The 20,991-nt window shown below is 43.2% G+C and overlaps 1 protein-coding gene across 2 annotated transcripts in view; it reads right to left on the bottom strand.

Annotated features, from left to right (window-relative positions):
- Nucleotides 1–20,991, bottom strand: part of LOC137625826 (ribosome quality control complex subunit NEMF-like) — a 143,917-nt gene that overhangs the window by 122,565 nt on the left and 361 nt on the right. For both annotated transcript variants that reach the window (XM_068356712.1, XM_068356713.1), the window contains exons 2-3: nucleotides 3,265–3,358; nucleotides 2,777–2,948 (exon numbers count right to left, since the gene is read on the bottom strand). In XM_068356712.1, the coding sequence (XP_068212813.1) occupies nucleotides 2,777–2,948; nucleotides 3,265–3,323 (231 nt within the window). In that variant the 5' untranslated portion in view covers nucleotides 3,324–3,358. The remainder of the gene's footprint in view (nucleotides 1–2,776; nucleotides 2,949–3,264; nucleotides 3,359–20,991) is intronic.

Below are 20,991 nucleotides of genomic sequence, written 5' to 3'. Positions count from 1 at the left end.
AAGACGAGGCTGCATTCGCCCTGAAAGACGAGGCAGCATTAGCCCTGAAAGACGAGGCTGCATTCGCCCTGAAAGACGAGGCTGCATTCTCCCTGAAAGACGAGGCTGCATTCGCCCTGAAAGACGAGGCAGCATTCGCCCTGAAAGACGAGGCTGCATTCGTCCTGAAAGACGAGGCTGCATTAGTCCTGAAAGACGAGGCAGCATTCGCCCTGAAAGACGAGGCAGCATTCGCCCTGAAAGACGAGGCAGCATTCGCCCTGAAAGACGAGGCAGCATTCGCCCTGAAAGACGAGGCTGCATTCGTCCTGAAAGACGAGGCTGCATTCGTCCTGAAAGACGAGGCAGCATTCGCCCTGAAAGACGAGGCAGCATTCGCCCTGAAAGACGAGGCTGCATTCGCCCTGAAAGACGAGGCTGCATTCGCCCTGAAAGACGAGGCTGCATTCGTCCTGAAAGACGAGGCAGCATTCGCCCTGAAAGACGAGGCTGCATTCGCCCTGAAAGACGAGGCTGCATTCGTCCTGACAGACGAGGCAGCATTCACTCTGAAAGAAGAGGCTGCATTCGTCCTGTCTTGAAAGACTTAGCGCCGAGCGTTAAGGCAAAATGATATTCATTATGCCGCTCGGAGCGTTCGGTTCCGACCAGAGGGTTCATAAGGCCGACTGGCGCTCTGGGACAAAAACCGAGTCAATGATGGTTTGTAAGCATTGATATTAGCAGAGAATATCCATGACTTAAAGTATTGCCATTAAAATCAAAAGTGATGCAATGCAAAACTCTAAAAGCAGTGTAAGAATCTTAACGTTCAATGCTCTTTGCTTTCCCATGGCAAGGGCGAGCATTCTTGGGAACGTTAACAGGAACGCTCGCGAGGGCGTTTGCTCGTGAGCTAACGCCTCTCGTTTCCTTTCGCCGATCGACGTTCCTTCTCCCATGGGCCGGGGAGCTTGGAAGAGGTCTAAGGCTAGGAAAAACGACGACCACAGTGCTGAATGAATCCAATGCCTAATTAAGCACTGAAAACTTGCACTATTAAACTCTTACACAAAAAACCATAATTAGTCCTGCCCGTTGTGAGAGAACTTATTCTTCTGCCACGGGCTTGAATGAGAAAGCAAAATCGTCTCTAGTACTTGCTATATAAACTGTAACAAAATATTTTTATAGAATATTAAACTGACATTTCCATAATAAAATAAACTTTCAAAACATACTTACCCGGCGGTCACAAAAAGAAAAAACCACCGGGCAAGAGTTGAGATTAAAAATAGATGTTGAAGACACTCACCGGTAGTTACATATAACCACCGGTAAAATTAAATGTCATAAATACCTACCCGGCAGTTACATACAAACGCCGGGAAAGTTATACGTTAAAGATTAAAATGAACAGAAAAAAGGGAAAACAAATGTAATCCACAATTAATTCAAAGGGTTTTCAAAAACAAGCGAGTTGTAATGATAAAAAGAACAGATATAGCAATAACGTATCTATATAAATGTAAACAATAGGAACATATAAATGAAAATGCTACTAAAACTAGAATTCCCATATAAATTAGTTGTTGTAGAATAATAGCCAACACTTTAATTCCCATATCGAAAAGAACGCTACCAAGGCATGTTGGGACAGCACCGATAGTAACGAGTAACAGCGTAAATTAACCATACGCTAGTTATATTTAAATTATGAAATTAGATCGAAGATTTAAAGAACGAATACCAAATGGACAAATATTTCTTTAAAATTTTACATTAAAAGTTAAAAAACTTATATAAGTGGAATTCCTCCCATTCTTTGCATAAAACAAATAAAGAGAATTTGCAAGACATACATGAAGATTACGTATTTCCGTCATCAGGATTAAAAACTTTGCACCTAAAATATAGTGCACAAACTAAACCTCTGCATACAAACTGTGAGGATCAACCGACACTTTCGGTAACCTCACTCGCACAAACACGAAAATTAAGTTATCACTCATGATAAACAAAGTAAATAATAATAAAACACGAAGAAGGGAAAATGATTAAAAAAACTCTCAATGGTGGACCGACGATGTTTTCGATCCAGCCGGCAGAGATGAACTGAAGTCTTGGACACGGGAATGATTCCTTGGACCACCCTGTGACGGGTGTTACCACCTACCTCCCAACCACCACAAGGCGGTTGCCTCGTTTTGAAAAATTCTGCCGATTTAGAGATATCAGCTATATATATATAACTGCCAGGTAAGTACTATTCATAAAAATATTTGTTTTCATCTACTGTTGGTACAGCGTTGATGAGGATTCTCTTGAAAACCTTATGCCATTCTATATTATTCTTTCTGTACAGATACACCAATTTATATTCCACAGAATTATTTCAGTGCTTTAGATACCAACAATGCGTAACTACAGTACTACAATATGTACCGTACTTCTGTCCTTTATTTTTTCTGGCTCTTTAGCGCTTTCTAATGTTTTCTTTAAAGATTAAATCCTTGTCATGTCTCACATTAACAAAAATGTAATTGTTACAATTAGCAATGTAAGAAGTAGCTACTGTACGTCATTTTCCCTTGTTTTAACCAAATTTCCCTTTGTAAAGCAATTTATATATGGTACAGTACAGTATTATCAAAGTGATATACAAATTTTTACTGTTCATTCACAAGATTTCTAGTGGCTTCTTCTAATCTAACATGTATCTCTATTAATTAGGACATCTACTGTTACCTCAAATAAGAATTAACCTTCACTAAATTTGAATTGAAAACTAACTAACCTTCATAGCAAATCCTGAAGGAGCAGGGCTCTTTGGCCACTCATACTCTGTGGTATGAATGCGTGAACCAGACTCGAGCAGTAACACACTCTTATGGTCAGGTTTCTGCAACTTGATCAGATACGTCTTGGAATCTATGTCATACACTTGAATGACTCGTAGTCCCAAAATGCTGAAAAAGATGAAATTTGCATAAACGAAAATTGTAAAACTTTCTTAATTTCATTGGATCAAGCAATTATTTAGCAAAACTTGCTTTCCATGACACTTATCAACAGCATCTGAATAAAGTGGAAGTACAGTACAGTATTGAATTCATCCTAAAAAAAATAAATCTTTTTAAAGAAATACAGTAGGCCTACAGTTAATACTTAAAAAATCTAAGATTATACTCACAACAAAATCATCAAACTGATTAGTTTTTGGGCACTTCAATATTGCATGTAAATCAGCATCCACGTAAAACATGCGAATCATAACATATTTACCTTTTTCTGAGCTCTGACACAATGGCAAGTATGTCTACGGTGGTAAATGTACTCTTCATTTTTGCGGTCGGAGTTTCTTCATGTATGGAGAAAACTGAAATTGAAAAAAATGTTATTTTTATAATAAAATAAATTTTTGAATATACTTACCTGGTGATTATATAAGCTGCAACTCTGTTGCTCGACAGAAAACTCTACGTTAAAAATCCGCCAGCGATCGCAATGCAGGTAGGGGGTGTACTTCAACAGCGCCATCTGTCGTGCAGGTACTCAGTACTCAATGTAAACACAGAACTCAATTTTCTCCTCGGTCCACTGGGTCTCTATTGGGGAGGAAGGGAGGGTCCTTTAATATATAATCACCGGGTAAGTATATTCAAAAATTTATTTTATTATAAAAATAACATTTTTCAATATTAAACTTAGCCAGTGATTATATAAGCTGATTCACACCCAGGGGGGTGGGTAGAGACCAGCAATAATTGTTTACATTATTATGAGCTAAGGATTTTTTATTTCATTTTAGCAGTTATTCAAAATAACAAACATAAAATAAATAAGTACCTGGTAAGGAAGTCGACTTGAACAATTACTCTGCCTTTTTAAGTACGTCTTCCTTACGGAGCCTCGCGATCCTCTTAGGATGCTGAGCGACCCCTAGGAGCCGAAGTATCAAGGGTTGCAACCCATACAACAGGACCTCATCAAAACCTCTAATCTAGGCGCTTTTCAAGAAATGACTTTGACCACCCGCCAAATCAAGCAGGATGCGAAAGGCTTCTTAGCCTTCCGGACAACCCAAAAACAATAATAAAACATTTCAAGAGAAAGATTAAAAAGGTTATGGAATTAGGGAATTGTAGTGGTTGAGCCCTCACCCACTACTGCACTCGTTGCTACGAATGGTCCCAGAGTGTAGCAGTTCTCGTAAAGAGACTGGACATTCTTCAGATAAAAAGACGCGAACACTGACTTGCTTTTCCAATAGGTTGCGTCGATTATACTTTGCAGAGATCTATTTTGTTTAAAGGCCACGGAAGTTGCGACAGCTCTAACTTCGTGTGTCCTTACCTTCAGCAAAGCTTGGTCTTCCTCATTCAGATGGGAATGAGCTTCTCGTATTAACAGTCTGATAAAATAGGATAAAGCATTCTTTGACATAGGCAAAGATGGTTTCTTAACTGAACACCATAAAGCTTCAGACGGGCCTCGTAAAGGTTTAGTTCGTTTTAAATAGAACTTAAAAGCTCTTACAGGGCATAAGACTCTTTCTAGTTCATTTCCAACCATACGATAAGTTTGGAATATCGAACGATATTGGCCAAGGCCGAGAAGGCAGCTCGTTTTTGGCTAGAAAACCAAGTTGTAGAACATGTAGCCGTTTCGGATGAGAATCCGATGTTCTTGCTGAAGGCATGAATCTCACTGACTCTTTTGGCTGTGGCTAAGCATACCAGGAAAAGAGTCTTTAAGGTGAGATCTTTCAGGGAGGCTGATTGTAGCGGTTCGAACCTGTCTGACATAAGGAATCTTAGTACCACGTCTAAATTCCAACCAGGTGTAACCAAACGACGCTCCTTCGTGGTCTCAAAAGACTTAAGGAGGTCCTGTAGATCTTTATTGTTGGAAAGATCTAAGCCTCTGTGACGGAAGACTGATGCCAACATGCTTCTGTAACCCTTGATAGTGGCAGCTGAAAGAGATCGTTCTTTCCTCAGATATAAGAGGAAGTCAGCTATTTGAGTTACAGAGGTACTGGTCGAGGATACGGATACTGACTTGCACCAGTTTCGGAAGATTTCCCACTTCGATTGGTAGACTCTAAGGGTGGATGTTCTCCTTGCTCTAGCAATCGCTCTGGCTGCCTCCTTCGAAAAGCCTCTAGCTCTCGAGAGTCTTTCGATAGTCTGAAGGCAGTCAGACGAAGAGCGTGGAGGCCTTGGTGTACCTTCTTTACGCGTGGCTGACGTAGAAGGTCCACCCTTAGGGGAAGTGTTCTGGGAATGTCTACTAGCCATCGAAGTACCTCGGTGAACCATTCTCTCGCGGGCCAGAGGGAAGCAACTAGCGTCAACCTTGTCCCTTCGTGAGAGGCGAACTTCTGCAGTACCTTGTTGACAATCTTGAACGGAGGGAATGCATATAGATCTAGATGTGACCAATCTAGGAGAAAGGCATCTATATGAACTGCTGCTGGGTCCGGGATTGGTGAGCAAAATATTGGGAGCCTCTTGGTCATCGAGGTTGCGAAGAGATCTATGGTTGGCTGGTCCCAGGTGGCCCAAAGTCTCTTGCATACATCCTTGTGGAGGGTCCATTCTGCTGGAATTATTTGTCCCTTCCGACTGAGACAATCTGCCATGACATTCAAGTTGCCTTGGATGAACCTCGTTACTAGTGATATGTCTAGACCTTTTGACCAGGTGGGGAGGTCCCTTGCGATCTCGTACAACGTCAGAGAGTAGGTCCCTCCTTGCATGGAGATGTACGCCAAAGCCGTGGTGTTGTCCGAGTTCACCTCCACCACTTTGCCTTGAAGGAGAGACCTGAAGCTTTTCCAGGCCAGACGTACTGCCAGTAGCTCCTTGCAGTTGAAATGCATTGTCCTTTGACTCGAGTTCCATAATCCCGAGCATTCCCGACCGTCTAATGTCGCACCCCAGCCTACGTCCGATGCGTCCGAGAAGAGAACGTGGTTGGGAGTCTGAACAGTCAGGGGAAGACCCTCTCTTAGGTTGATATAGTCCTTTCACCAAGTCAAACAAGACTTTATCTTTCCGGAAACCGGGATCGAGACCGCTTCTAGCGTCTTGTCCTTTTCCAGTGAAAAGCTAGATGGTATAGAAGAGGACGGAGGTGTAGTCTTCCTAGTGACACAAATTGATCCACGGATGACAGTGTCCCTACCAGACTCATCCACAGCCTGACTGAGCAGCGTTCCTTCTTCAGCATCTTCTGGATGGATAGCAGGGCTGGGGGCTGATCGTCTTGTTCAGCAACGTCCTCATCAGAGGGTTCCTCATCCGAAACTGATGAGGAAACGGCAACGGAGTGGGCAACGTCTGACTCGCTGAATCCGGTCGCACTGGTGGATGCGTGACGGAGCCGGACGCAATATCATGGAACTGCTGCACAGTCTGTGAACTGTCAACAACCATGGGTGCGCGAGGAAGTACAGCGTCAACCCGAAACTGTCTAGACCGTCTGGGTTGTGCAGTCAACACCCTACCGGGTTGCTGAGGTTGACGCACTGCGTCACAACAAGTCACCTCTGCTGGTTGTTGAACGTCCTGAACGTCAACAACCACCTCCGAGCGTCGCTTAACGTCAACGTGCGGCTGGCAACCCACACTGGGTCGCATCGGTGGAGGAACCACCTCAACTGGCAGACGCGAGTAGGTTACCTCAGCGTCAACAGGGCGCACAACCGACCGGTTGGAAGGTTGTTGGCCAGAAGGAGGAACCACCTCAACTGGCAGACGCGAGTAGGTTACCTCAGCGTCAACAGGGCGCACAACCGACCGGTTGGAAGGTTGTTGGCCAGAAGGTTCTTCTCCGCATTTAAGTCCTCTATCAAGGACGCAAGCTTGGACTGCATGTCTTGCAGCAAAGCCCAGGTGTGGCAACAGATGGGGTTAGCGACTGAGGCGGAACCGTTTACCATCCCTGAAAGCCTTGTTATGTGTGACATAATAGTACAGCAAAACTTCAAAGGCTCGACAAAAGCTGAGAAGTTGACCTGTAAACAACTTGGAGCGTCTCCTGGCTAGGCGCCAGGGCGAGTCTACCAGAATTGAGAAGTCTATCTGGGCAGAGGCATGAACTCCCAAGCCGAGAACTTCTCTCGTGTCATATCAGACTCTCGCTCTATAAGCCAGTTTAAAAGAAGGGAAATCAAAGGCTGTATCCCTAAAACTCCTCCTGGTGCAAAAACCAGTCGCCTAGCCAACGTAACGCTCTCTAGGAGAGCGAGAGAGCACTAGCTTAAAAACAACGGCTTCGAAGTAGCTAGGCCTAGTGTAAGTTCTGACGTTAAGGCGAACGAGGAGCAGCAGTTACAAGATCCGGACGAAGATCCTTAAAAAAAATCATCATGATTTAATTAAAGTCCATAGGAGGCTAAGCAGCTTAAGGCTCCTCTCCATCTGACAGAGTCCTCAAGGGAATATCAGTAGGAGGGAGAACAGCAACTTCCTCATCTACAGGAACCTTGTCCGATAAAAGCTAGGTTACCTCAGTGAGTCTCTCACTGGTGCATTAGTAGCAGACCAGAAGGCAACGTCATGTAACTGCTTGACAGTCTGTGAACTGTCAACAACTGAACTGTCAACCACAACAGGTGCGTGAGGACGTACAGTGTCCACTCGAGACTGCTTTGACTGTCTAGACTGAGCAGTCAAAACAACTCTAGAATGCGGAGGTTGACGCACCGCGTCAAAACAAAACAACTTAGACTGTTGTTGTACCTCGCGAACGTCAACGGAAGGTTCCGTGCGTCGCTGAACGTCAACATGCGGCTGGCAGGGTACACTGGAACGCATGGGTGGCGGGACTCTCTCAGCTGGAGTGCGGCAGAAGGTCGCCTCAGCGTCCACAGGACGCACAACCGTGGTTGGTTGTAGGCTAGAGGTTGGTGCAGTGTCAACCTTCTCCGCATGAAAGTCCTGCATCAATGACGTTAACTGAGACTGCATGGTCTGCAGCAAAGACCACTTAGGGTCTACAGGAGCAGGTGCGGCAACAGACGGTGTGACTGCCTGATGCGGTACCGCTTTGCCTCTCTTAGGAGGTGAGCAGTCGTCGGAAGACTGCAGCGAGTCCGAACTGACCCAGTGGCTACAACTGGGCCGTTGGACTTGCGCGGAAGGGACCGACTTGCGCTTAATAAGCCGCGAGACCTTGGTCCATGGTTTCTTACGAGAAACCTCTTCCGCAGACGAGGAATAAATGGGCTCTCTCGTCTTTGTGTGGGTGGGGCGATCTTGGGTAGATACGCCCGAAACCACAGAGGGAAAACGTCTGTTCGTTGATCAAGGCCTCTCGAACCCATAAGTCGTTCGACATTACTTCTCCCCTGGGCTTGGGAGCTTGCAAGAGGTCCCGGACTAGGTGAACGACAGGCACGAACAGACGAACCCTCGGACGCAACACTGTAACACTTTGCGCATATCACTTTATCGATTTTCTGTTTTGCACTTATTTCACTGAAATCGAAACTTTTACTGATTTCTACCTGAAACACGCAATTCTACCCTTCATTAAAAGGTAGTAATTGCGAAATCAGTCGTAAAATGCAGCTCATCGGAAGGGACCGACTTGCGCTTAATACTAGCAAAAAACAGAAAACATATATTAAGATAAAAAATTCAGTGGCTGGGAAAGAGACTAAACACTAGTTCATATAAACTACGTTTTCAATCTCTCACCGCACATAGCCTGGGGACAAGAATAAAAACCTAGAAACGTTTTACCTTCCTCCCCGTACAGAGACTAGGGACGAGAGTAACACGAGAACAACGTTACCCGCTTGAACGGAACGTTTTCTCTCCTCTCTCTCCCTCCGTCTCTATCTCTCTCTCTCTTTCTCTCTTGATTTCGCACCTAAGAGAAGAGCCCAATTATATATCGTCAAAAAAACATGTCATTTGACTAAAGGAAAAAACTGAAAGGTTTTCCAAATAAAAAGTTCCTTTAATTTAGAATTTAAAACATTTAAGCTAAGAAAGAATGAACAAAACGTCAGAATCGATTTACTCTTACTGCAAAGTGAAACCGTGATACATTCTCTCTCTATCGTAACGATAGAGCGCATGTTGAACGTCCTGAACGTCAACAACTGCGTAGTCTAAAAAACTAAACGTTAGTTCATCTTTGAAAACAGTACGAAGACTATCAAAGAAATTCTTTCATAAAACATTACATTTAAAAAGTTTTAAATTCTTTAAAGGCTAAATACGATATAACGGGCTCAACGTTGATTAACTTCGGTTCCAAGTTAGGACCGCCTACTATCAGGAAAGGTCGCATATAAACAAAACATAAAAATTTATTTTTATATGTTTATAATAAATGGAAAGTTAATCGAAGAGGCCTAATAAAGGCGGAGAGATATAAAATATATAGATCTATAACGTGTTAAGCAAAATTACTAAAAACCTAAACACACTTCCGTCTAAGGGAAGGGTCGGCCATTTAAAAGTGAAAGAGAGTCCATACTCTCTTTGTCACCATAATTAAATCTATCCAAAACGAGTTCAAGTTTTGAGATGAAGATAAAACACCTGCATAGCGAAAGCTCAAAACTAGAATAGTGTACTTCACCAAATAGTTGTGAAAACAAATCCAGTTAGTAACAGCGAATTAGTAGGTCTTGCCGGTAGCCCGACAGAGAGAAAATTGAGTTCTGTGTTTACATTGAGTACTGAGTACCTGCACGACAGATGGCGCTGTTGAAGTACACCCCCTACCTGCATTGCGATCGCTGGCGGATTTTTAACGTAGAGTTTTCTGTCGAGCAACAGAGTTGCAGCTTATATAATCACCGGCTAAGTTTAATATTGAAAATCAAATTTTAAAAGTACTGTACTATAATTAGCATCTTTCCTAACTAAACAAACATGAGTCCTTTAAATAGGAGCATTTCTTCAGTACAAGCTGTAACCATTCTTGAACCTTTAACAAGGTAGATGCAGTAGTTAGCGGGAGGTAAATGGGAGTAGCCACCTGCCTGCCCAACTGTATCACATCACTTTTGTGTAATATATGAACTCAGATTTGTATAGTTAAGATAAATACCAAATACTTTCTTTAAAAATGTTATTTTCATTAGTAAAATAAATTTTTGAATATACTTACCCGATAATCATGTAGCTGTCAACTCCGTTGCCCGACAGAATTCTACGGAAGGGATACGCCAGCGATCGCTATACAAGAGGGGGTTGTACTCACAAGCGCCACCTGTGGCCAGGTACTGCAGTACTTCTTGTTGACACCACTTCAATTTTTCCTCGGTCCACTGGTTCTATGGGGAGGAAGGGTGGGTCAATTAAATCATGATTATCGGGTAAGTATATTCAAAAATTTATTTTACTAATGAAAATAACATTTTTCAATATTAAACTTACCCGATAATCATGTAGCTGATTCACACCCAGGGAGGTGGGTGAAAACCAGTGTACATGTATATCAAGAAGCTAAGTATCCCGTATTTCATATTATCAGTTATTCAAAATAACAATGAAATTACAAGTACCTGGTAAGGAAGTCGACTTGAGCCATTACTCTGCCTTAAATAAGTTCGTCTTCCTTACTGAGTGCAGCGTTCCTCTTAGGAGGCTGAACAACTCTAAGGTGCTGAAGTATCAAGGGCTGCAACCCATACTAAAGGACCTCATCACAACCTTTAACCTCGGCGCTTCTCAAGAAAGAATTGACCACCCGCCAAATCAACAAGGATGTGGAAGGCTTCTTAGCCGACCGTACAACCCATAAAAAGTATTCAAGAGAAAGGTTAAAAGGTTATGGGATTATGGGAATGTAGTGGCTGAGCCCTCGCCTACTACTGCATTCGTTGCTACGAATGGTCCCAGGGTGTAGCAGTACTCGTAAAGAGACTGGACATCTTTGAGATAGAATGATGCGAACACTGACTTGCTTCTCCAATAGGTTGCATCCATAACACTCTGCAGAGAATGGCTCTGTTTGAAGGCCACTGAAGTAGCCACAGCTCCCACTTCATGTGTCCTTACCTTCAGCAAAGCAAGGTCTTCTTCCTTCAGATGAGAATGTGCTTCTCTAATCAGAAGCCTGAATAGTAAGAAACTGAGTTCTTAGAACTTGGAAAAGAAGGTTTCTTGATAGCACACCATAAGGCTTCTGATTGTCCTCGTAAAGGTTAAGACCTTTTTAGATAGTACCTAAGAGCTCTAACTGGGCAAAGTACTCTCTCCAGTTCATTCCCCACCAAGTTGGACAGGCTTGGGATCTCGAACGACTTAGGCCAAGGACGTGAAGGAAGCTCGTTTAGCAAAAACCGAGCTGCAAGGAACATGTAGCCGTTTCAGATGTGAAAACAATGATCCTGCTGAAGGTGTGGATCTCACTTACTCTTTTAGCTGTTGTCAAGCACACGAGGAAAAGAGTTTTTAATGTGAGGTCCTAAAAAGAGGCTGATTGGAGAGGTTCAAATCTTGATGACATAAGGAACCTTAGGACCACGTCTAGATTCCAGCCTGGAGTGGACAACCGACGTTCCTTTGAGGTCTCAAAAGACCTAGGGAGGTCCTGTAGATCTTTGTTGGTGGAAAGATCCAAGCCTCTGTGGCGGAAAACCGCTGCCAACATACTTCTGTAACCCTTGATCGTAGGAGCTGAAAGGGATCTTACTTTCCTTAGATATAACAGGAAGTCAGCAATCTGGGTTACAGTGGTACTGGTTGAGGAAACTGCATTGGTCTTGTACCAGCTACGGAAGACTTCCCCTTGAGACTGATAGATTCTGAGAGTGGATGTTCTCCTTGCTTTGGCAATCGCTCTGGCTGCCTCCTTCGAAAAGCTCCTAGCTCTTGAGAGTCTTTCGAAAGTCTGAAGGCAGTCAGACGAAGAGCGTGGAGGTTTGGGTGTACCTTCTTTACGTGAGGTAGACGTAGAAGGTTCACTCCTAGAGGAAGAGTCCTGGGAATGTCGACCAGCCATTGCAGTACCTCTAAGAACCATTCTCTCGCGGGCCAGAGCGGAGCCAACCAACGTCAGCCGTGTCCCTTTGCGAGAGGAGAACTTCTGAAGTACCCTGTTGACAATCTTGAACGGCGGGAATGCATACAGGTCGAGATGGAACCAATCCAGCAGAAAAGCATCCACGTGAACTGCTGCTGGGTCTGGAATCGGAGAACAATACAACAGGAGTCTCTAGGTTATCGAGGTAGCGAACAGATCTATGGTTGGCTGACCCCACAGGGCCCAAAGTCTGCTGCAAACATTCTTGTGAAGGGTCCACTCTGTGGGGATGACCTGACCCTTCCGGCTGAGGTGATCTGCCATGACATTCATACCGCCCTGAATGAACCTCGTTACCAGCGTGAGCTTTCGATCTTTAGACCAGATGAGGAGGTCCCTTGCGATCTAGAACAACTTCACGAAAGAGTCCCTCCCTGCTTGAAGATGTAAGCCAGGGCTGTGGTGTTGTCAGAGTCCACCTCCACCACTTTGTTAAGCTGGAGGGACTTGAAGTTTATCAAGGCCAGAAGAACCGCCAACAACTCCTTGCAATTGATGTGAAGTGTCCTTTGTTCCTGATTCCATGTTCCCGAGCATTCCTGTCCGTCCAAAGTCGCACCCCAGCCCGTGTCTGATGCGTCCGAGAGGAGAAGGCGGACGGGTTTCTGAACAGCTAAAGGTAGACTTCCTTGAGAAGAAAGCTGTTCTTACACCACGCGAGAGAAGACCTCCTCTCTTCGGAAACAGGAACTGAGACCGTCTCTAGCGTCATGTCCTTTATCCAGTGAGCAGCTAGATGATACTGAAGGGGGGGAGGTGGAGTCTCCCTAACACGATGAACAGGGCCAGCGATGAAAGTGTCCCTGTTAGACTCATCCACTACCTGACTGAGCATCGGTTCCTTCTCAGCATGCTCTGGATGCATTCTAGGGCTTGGAAGATCCTTGGGGTCGACGGAAAAGCCCGAAAAGCTCGACTCTGAAGATCCATACCCAGGGAGACAATGGTCTGGGATGGGACGAGCTGAGACTCCTCAAAATTGACCAGGAGGCCCAGTTCCTTGGTCAGATCCATAGTCCATCTGAGAATCTCCAGACAGCGACGACTTGTGGGAGCTCTTAAAAGCCAGTCGTCTGACGGAGCCGGACACAAGATCATGGTACTGCTGCACAGTCTGTGAACTGTCAACCATGGGGAAGCGAGGAAGTACAGTGACAACCCGAAGCTGTCTAGACTGTCTGGGTCGTACAGACAACTCCTTATCGGGTTGCTGAGGTTGCCGCACTGCGTCACAACAAGTCACTTCTGCTGGTTGTTGAACGTCTTCCCAGTGACACACTGACTCCGTAAACAAAAAAATCCTCTAACAAGGACTAAGCTTGGACTGCATGTCTTGCAACACAGCTCAAGGTCTATGGGAGCAGGTGTGGTAACAGACGGGGTTAGCGACTGAAGTGGAACCATTACCTTCCCTGGGAGCATGTTATGCTTAAATAAAAGTCCATAGGAGGCTACGCAGCTAAAGGCTCCTCTCCAAATGACAGAGTCCTCAAGGGAATATCAGAAGGAGGGAGAAAAGCACTTTCTCATCTACAGGGACCATATCCGAGAAAAGCTAAGTTCTCTCAGTGAGGGTTTCACTGGTGCAAAAGCAGCAGACTAGAAGGCAACGTTATGAAACTGCTTGACAGTCTAGTGAGTTGGCAACAACCAAAGATGTGTGACTGAGAAGCATGCGGTAAGGTATGCAGAGCATGTTGTATGCAGAGCATGCTGTATGCAGAGCATGCTGTATGCAGAGCATGCTGTATGTAGAGCATGCTGTAAGGTAAGCAGAGCGTGTTGCATGGCGTGTAACATTTCTCAGAAATTCCATGACCAGTGCTAGAGTGAGTAATATCGCATTACCGTCCATTGAAAGTGCACGTGCCGAGGGAATTGATTTAGACTGTTTTGTTGATGAATTTGATAGCCGGCATGATAATCGTAGAATTAAGCTACACTAAATGTACTATAATCTACTTCACCTCAGGAAAGGGAAACTCGCCCTGTTGGCAACACTGCATTACTTCATGCATGCTTGCATGGGGTTTAATATCAACATAATATTTACCTTACATTCATAACTCATGATTCATTTTTGTTTTGAAGATATTTTTGCCATATTTTGCGATTTTGTTAAAAATATATTGCAAGGAATACATATATATTTTTATATAAGTAATACAAATAACCTCCATTATCATAATGTTTGTGTAGGCATACATGTATATGATTACAAATGCAAGTTATGAAAGTAATGAGGTGTTATTATTGTCATTTGTTATTTCCAAGTTGAATGGGAAGAGGCTCAAGTTGAGGAGAAAGTGGCAGATGCATGCGTTGAGGTGGCTGACTCATAGCATGAGGTTGCTGCCTCAAGAGTTGCGCTTGCTGTAAGGGTTGCGGATGCGCAGTAGCAGGTTCCTGAGGAACGAGTTAAGGTTCCTGAGGTGTGAGCTGCGAGAGTTGAGGTAGCGGCTGCGCAGAACGCAGTTCTTGTCTCGCGAGTTGAGGTTCCTGAGGTGCTAGCCTAAGGAGTTAAGGCTCTTGCCTTGAGGAGGGTTGAGGTCGCTGCAGCGAGTGCTGAGGTGGCTGCCTCATTGATGGAAGAGGTTGTCGTACCTCAAGAGATTGTTGCCTCGCTGGTGGAACCGCAAGCAGAAGCGGAGGAAGTAAGGCATAAGATTCCTGCTCCCATTGCTGAGGTTGCCTTAAGGAAGGCGGAGGTTGCTACACACCGCTGGTAACTGGCAACTCAGTACGCGGTAAGGTATCCTGAGGAACCTCAACATCGTACGCCTGGCAGACTGGACTGCGGTGAGGCGGAGCGATCGCAGGAGGAGGTGTAACCTTCTCAGCCTGACACTCACGCATCAAGACCGCAAGCTGTGACTGCATGGACTGCAGCAAAGTCATCTTGGGGTCGGCAGACGCTAAGGTCTGCTGAGGCAAAGCCTTAACAGAAGATGAGGTCTGTTGCGGCATCACCTTACCTCTCTTAGGAGGTGTGCAGTCACCTGATGACTGCGGAGAGTCAGAGCTAACCCAATGACTGCATCCGGGTTGTTGAACTCTAGAGGTCTGGACTTTACGTTTAAGAGGTCTTGAGACCTGAGTCCAGCGTTATCTCCCCGAAATTTCTTCTGCAGACGAGTAAAATAAGGGCTCAATCGTCTGCGGGTGGGAGTGACGGTCTCTGTAAGACACGCCCGCAACCACCGAGGATACTTCTGTGCGCCGATCAAGGCCTGCCGAACCCTTTTGCCCTTCGACATTGCTTCTCCCCTGGGCTTGGGAGCTTGCAAGAGGTCCCGGACTGGGAGGACGACTGGCACGCAAGAAGTACCCTCACGCACAACACTGACACACTTTGCGCTAATCACTTATCACTTTTGAATTTCTGTTTGCACTTATTTCACTGAACTCGAAACTTTAAGTGGTTTGTACCTGAAACACGCAATTCTATCCTTCTTTAAAAGTTAGTAATTGCGAAAACAGAATTACAATGTAACAGAAAAATCTAATGAAAGATAAATAATTCAGTGGCTGGAAAGAGACTAAACACTAGATCAAATAAACTACGTTTAAAATCTCTCACCGCATAAAGCTTGAGAACAAGAATAAACTCTAGAAACGTTTACCTTCTTCCCCTAAAGAGACTAGGGAGAAGAGCAAAAACGATAACAACGTTACTCGCTTGAACGAAACGTTTATCCAGCTCTCTCTCCCTCCGTCTCTATCTCTCTCTCTCTCTCTCTCTTGACTTAGAACCTGAGAGAAGAGCCCAATCATATATACTCGTTAAAACATATTATTGTTAAAGGAAAAAAACTGAAAGATTTCCCAAATAAAAAGTTCCTTTATTAGAATTAAAACCATTAAGCTAAGAAAGAATGAACAAAACGTTATAAACGGTTTACTCTTACTGCAACGTGACACCGTGAAAATTCTCTCTCTATCGTAACGATAGAGCGCAAGTTGAACGTTCTGAACGTCAACAACTGCAGAGACAAAACAAAACGTTAGTTCAACTTTGAAACAGTACGAGACTATCAAAGAAATTCTTTCAAAAACATTAAAATAGCATAATATGTTAACAGGTAAAACCGAAATGACGGGCTCAATGTTAATTAACTTCGGTACAAGAAAAGACCGCCTACTATTAGGAAAGGTCGAATATAAACAAATATAAAAATTAATTTAATAATTTTATAAAAAAGGAAGTTAATCGAAGAGGCCTATAAAAGGCGGAGAGATATAAAATAAATCTATAACTTTTGTTAAGCAAAATTAAGAAAGAGAGTCTATACTCTCTTAGACACCAACACTTCAGTCTAAGGGAAGGGTCGGCCATTTAAAGGTGAAAGAGAGTTCATACTCTCTTCGTCACCATAATTAATCAAATTAATTCCAAAAGCTAGCTAAGCTAATAATAAAACTTCCTGAATAGCGAAAGCTGAAATCTTAGAGCAATACTTCACCAAAAACCGTGAACAAGACTCCAAAATTATAAGCGTATCCATGAACGTCTTGCCGGAAGCACGACAGAGGAAAAATTGAAGTGGTGTCAACAAGAAGTACTGCAGTACCTGGCCACAGGTGGCGCTTGTGAGTACACCCCCCTCTTGTATAGCGATCGCTGGCGTATCCCTTCCGTAGAATTCTGTCGGGCAACGGAGTTGACAGCTACATGATTATCGGGTAAGTTTAATATTGAAAATTTACTTGTTTCTAAACATATACAATCTCTTGTCTTTTCAATAAGAGACTCATCCTTAAGTAGGAAGGTACTCTTCTTCTTCCATGGACATGTCATCCTTCCTGGTTCTGTACGAGAGAGAGTAATGTGACTCCAGTAACCTGCATGCTGAGAATTAGAGAAGACCGAAACTTTATCCAACCCGGTCATGAATCATGGTCTACCACCAAATTAATTGAATAACTGATGTCTCTGAACAGCCAATCAGAATAATATCCTATCAAGATGGCAGTCATAGACAAGAGTCAACATAACCTGAGCCAGTATCAAAGGAGAAAGGCAAAAGCCTCCTGGATCCCATAGACTCAAGTGAGTATTTCAGATCTGAATTCTCACATTGGCAACAAACCACGAGCATAACGATCAGATTCAAAACAGTGCGTGGTGTAAAAGCCTCAAAAATGGGTAAAACATACAAGAACCAGAAGCTCCTAGGGTGACGACTAACCCACTCAGACTCCGAGGATCATTCCTTCTACCAAAATTAAGGAACCAAAAATCCAGGAACAGATTTAAAATTATATAAAAGCTATGGATCGGGATGTTATCAGTCCCATTCCATGTCACGAGCTATCCCTGCACCATTGAACGTAAAAGAGGGGACACCACTGTGCATCCCTGCCTGGCAATCGATCTTTCTCTGTGCATCACCAAAGGAGATACTGGCACTGGGAAGCCTACCTGAAAAACTTAAGGAGGCCCAAGCTTTCCTTGTCTTCAGCAGTATAAACAAAAGGAAAAGTCTCTACCCTCTGATAGAATGAAGCAAACACTGAGGAACCCTACTCGCCACCAGAACCTGAAAAGTCCACTGACATAGCACCGAGAGCTCCTTGCCCCTGACGTATACAACCACAACCCAGGGACCGTGCCGAGGCGTACGCGCATGAGAGGCAGTAGCAAACACACTCAATGAGAAGAAAGAAGCAAGGGTTTCTTCCTCCTCCTAAGGGCATACTGTACACCTGTCATTCCATTGGAGGCCACGACTTCCACTCAACACGAGGATGATTGCGAACAATCATGCCCCTAGTAAGAAGCACAGAGAGAGAGTGAATTGACAGAAGTTTTACAAAACTGAATGTAAAGTCCATCTTTTCCCAAACAGCAATCGCAATCACAGCAATCAACAACCAGCATTAACTATCTGAAAAAAAAAAACAAATGAAAAGCTCAATTGAGGGTGCAACAGTATGTCTGTAATCATTGTGGTCGAAAACATAAGAGGAGAGGAGTGTGTTTGACAGCTGGGAGGGCGGAGCTCCTCGCCCTTGCTCTCAACCTGCCCTTTAACTACCTCGTTAAACAACTGCAATAGCCACTCCAGTTCGTACTGAAAACATATTCCTTACATAAAGAAGGAAAGGCTTGTGAATACGTCAGAAGAAAATAACAATAAAAATGAGAAATAATATTTGAAAATATTATTGGCATTATTGAGTAAATTATAAATAAATACCCTTGTCTTATATTGGGTAAAAACTTTCTACACTTCACTTCATTTAACCTAACATGGGTTTACGTATGATGACGGCCAAGCCCCATAACTCCCTTATTTTCAATCTTATAGCAAATTTGTATAGAATAAAAATTGTTCAGATGATGGCAAGCCCCATAACTCCCTTATTTTCAACCTTATCGCAAATTTGAATAGAATAAAAATTGTTCAGATGATGGCCAAGCCCTATAATTCCATTATTTTCAACCTTATTGCAAATTCTAATCGAATAAAAATTGTTCAGATGTTGGCAAAGCCCCATAACTCCCTTATTTTCAACCTTATTGGAAATTTCAATAGAATAAATATTGTTCAGATGTTGCCCAAGCCCCATAACTCCCTTATTTTCAACCTTATCACAAATTTGTGAGAATAAAAATTGTTCAAATGACGTCCAAGCACCATGACTTGCTTTATTTTCAGCCTTATCACAAACTTGTATAGAATAAAAGTTTTTCATATTGTCCTAGATACCCCAAGTAAGTACTTACCAGATAGATCTAAACTTTTTTAAAGAAAATAATCAAAATTGCCTTAGAATTTCCGTGTTAAAGGAGCTCTTTCTTCTGATACACTTTTTCTCGCTCCCGTAGTTCCTAGAATTAACTGTAGATGGGGTTTGATCAATTCAGCAGAAACTTAGCGGAGCAACACTGACCTTATAGGTGGGCGGGGTAATTTGAAACATCCCAATCAGAGCCCCTTGATCCGGGAAATAGCCGAAGAGCCTTTTTTTTATCCATTCAGTCTTCAATCATTCCAAAATTTAAACAGGGTAAAGGGAGCATCAAACATGGTGTGGAAATGCCAGTTCTTAGTTGACAAGATGTGAAGATGGCAACGTTGAACTCCAAGAGTGAACATGTTCTACCTGATACAAGTGATATAACTTGAACAATTCAAAACTGGCAAGGGCTATGAACTTCGCCCAACTGAGGCAGTTTAAGTCTTATTTGTATAACATAAGACTATGTTATTATTCCAGCATTTATTTCAAGAGTAGTGTTGGTAATATGCATTATGTTTATGATGGAAAATCAACTCACAATGGCATGCCCACATTTTTAGGACTGTTCAAATAGTTCGCGCATTAAGAAAATTGCCCCCCCAAAAAAGTTTAAGTTTCTTTGGAGGTTCCAAACTATCGTGTGATGTACTAGTTATTTTAGCTTGTGTATAGTGTACTGCAGAACATGCGCCGGTCCATACCATCCATCGCAAAAGAAAGAAAGTTGTCCCTTAGAAAGAGGAGGATAATGCAAACAGCAGATTCCAACTTTGAATAATGTACAATTATAACAATTATATTTGTTTCTGTTAATATATATCATGGAGTGAATGCATTTCGTTGGGACTGGTGTAAAATCTCTAATTACTTGTAAAATGGATTTCTTTTATGAAATATGATTTAGTGCTACCTTGCCAGGAGTGGAGCTAATTGGGAAACAAACACGGAGTAAGCCAGGAATACAGTAGTCTAAAGGGGCGTACCCACCCACTGGGTAAGGATATGGCTTCTAGGTTAGATTAGGTTGTGAAGCTTACATTAGGTGGTGTTCTTCCATAATGTTTTTGTAGCATAACGGTCACGACTATGAACGACTAGAAAATTGGGAAAATATTACCAGTTTTTATGAACGCGAACCCTTGGCCGTCAATATACAAAGGTTCCACCTAACCTAACCAAAACTTTACCTAACCTAACTTATCGAGCCTTGAGTGATAGTTTTAAGCATGTCACCTGATTATACATGCTGTACAATATGTCTCATTCTATACTCTCTTAGAAATGCAATGATATGAGTAAACTTCTCGTTAATTAGTGTGTTATTCTGAATTAATATTATAAATTTCAGCTCTTGGGGCTAAAAGTTCGGTAAAGTAGTACTGTATTACAGGGTCTGATTTTGAACAGAAAATGTTTTCCTGTAGTAAATAACTTGATCGTTTATATATCATTTCTCCAGTATGTTTTCCCCACCCAAAACCCAGAGTTCCCACTGGAGGTCACCCATTATCGTAGGATATAGGTATATATATATTTCTGAAACTATTCATTTGCGAAGGGAACGAGTGTCATTTTCGGGGTAGTTTGTAGCGCTACGGCTAAGCGTCCTAATTTGCTTATTATCGCTACGACTGTTATCTTGTATAGAATAAAAAAGTTTGGAAATGGTCTACGGATCTTAAATATGTTGTGTAGGGGGAGGGGGGTCCGGGGGGGCGCAGCCCTCCTGGGTAAGGACATGGCTTTTAGCATAGGTTAGGTGGGTTTTCTAAGTTAGCTTCTCCCGTCGTACTCGTAGGTAAGGAAACTGTTGTGTAAGGGCGGGGGGGGGGGGGGTCCGAAGGGGGCGAAGCCCCCTTGGGTAAGGATATTGCTTTTAGCATAGGTTAGGTGGGTCTTTTAAATTATCTCCTCCCGCCAAAATCGTTTTAAGAACGACGGCCACAGATCAGAATATTCCCGTTTTCTATGGGATCTGGCCGTCACCCACCAAACGCTCCCATTTACGAAGAGAGCGTAATTTTTTCTATAAGAAAAAGTAGTTTATTTCCTAAGTTACATTGCCCTGTAATACACTACAATAATACCAAAAGTTCAATGGACCGCCGTCGTTTCTTGAAATCCTTTTGAACCTATGATACTTTTCCATCATAGGATCATATGGGTCAATGCTGACCTTTGTATGACACTAGCCTAAAGTATCCT

The sequence above is a fragment of the Palaemon carinicauda genome, chromosome 33 (assembly GCF_036898095.1).
Source record: "Palaemon carinicauda isolate YSFRI2023 chromosome 33, ASM3689809v2, whole genome shotgun sequence".
NCBI lineage: Eukaryota > Metazoa > Arthropoda > Malacostraca > Decapoda > Palaemonidae > Palaemon > Palaemon carinicauda.
This window is presented reverse-complemented; position numbering and strand designations above follow the sequence as displayed.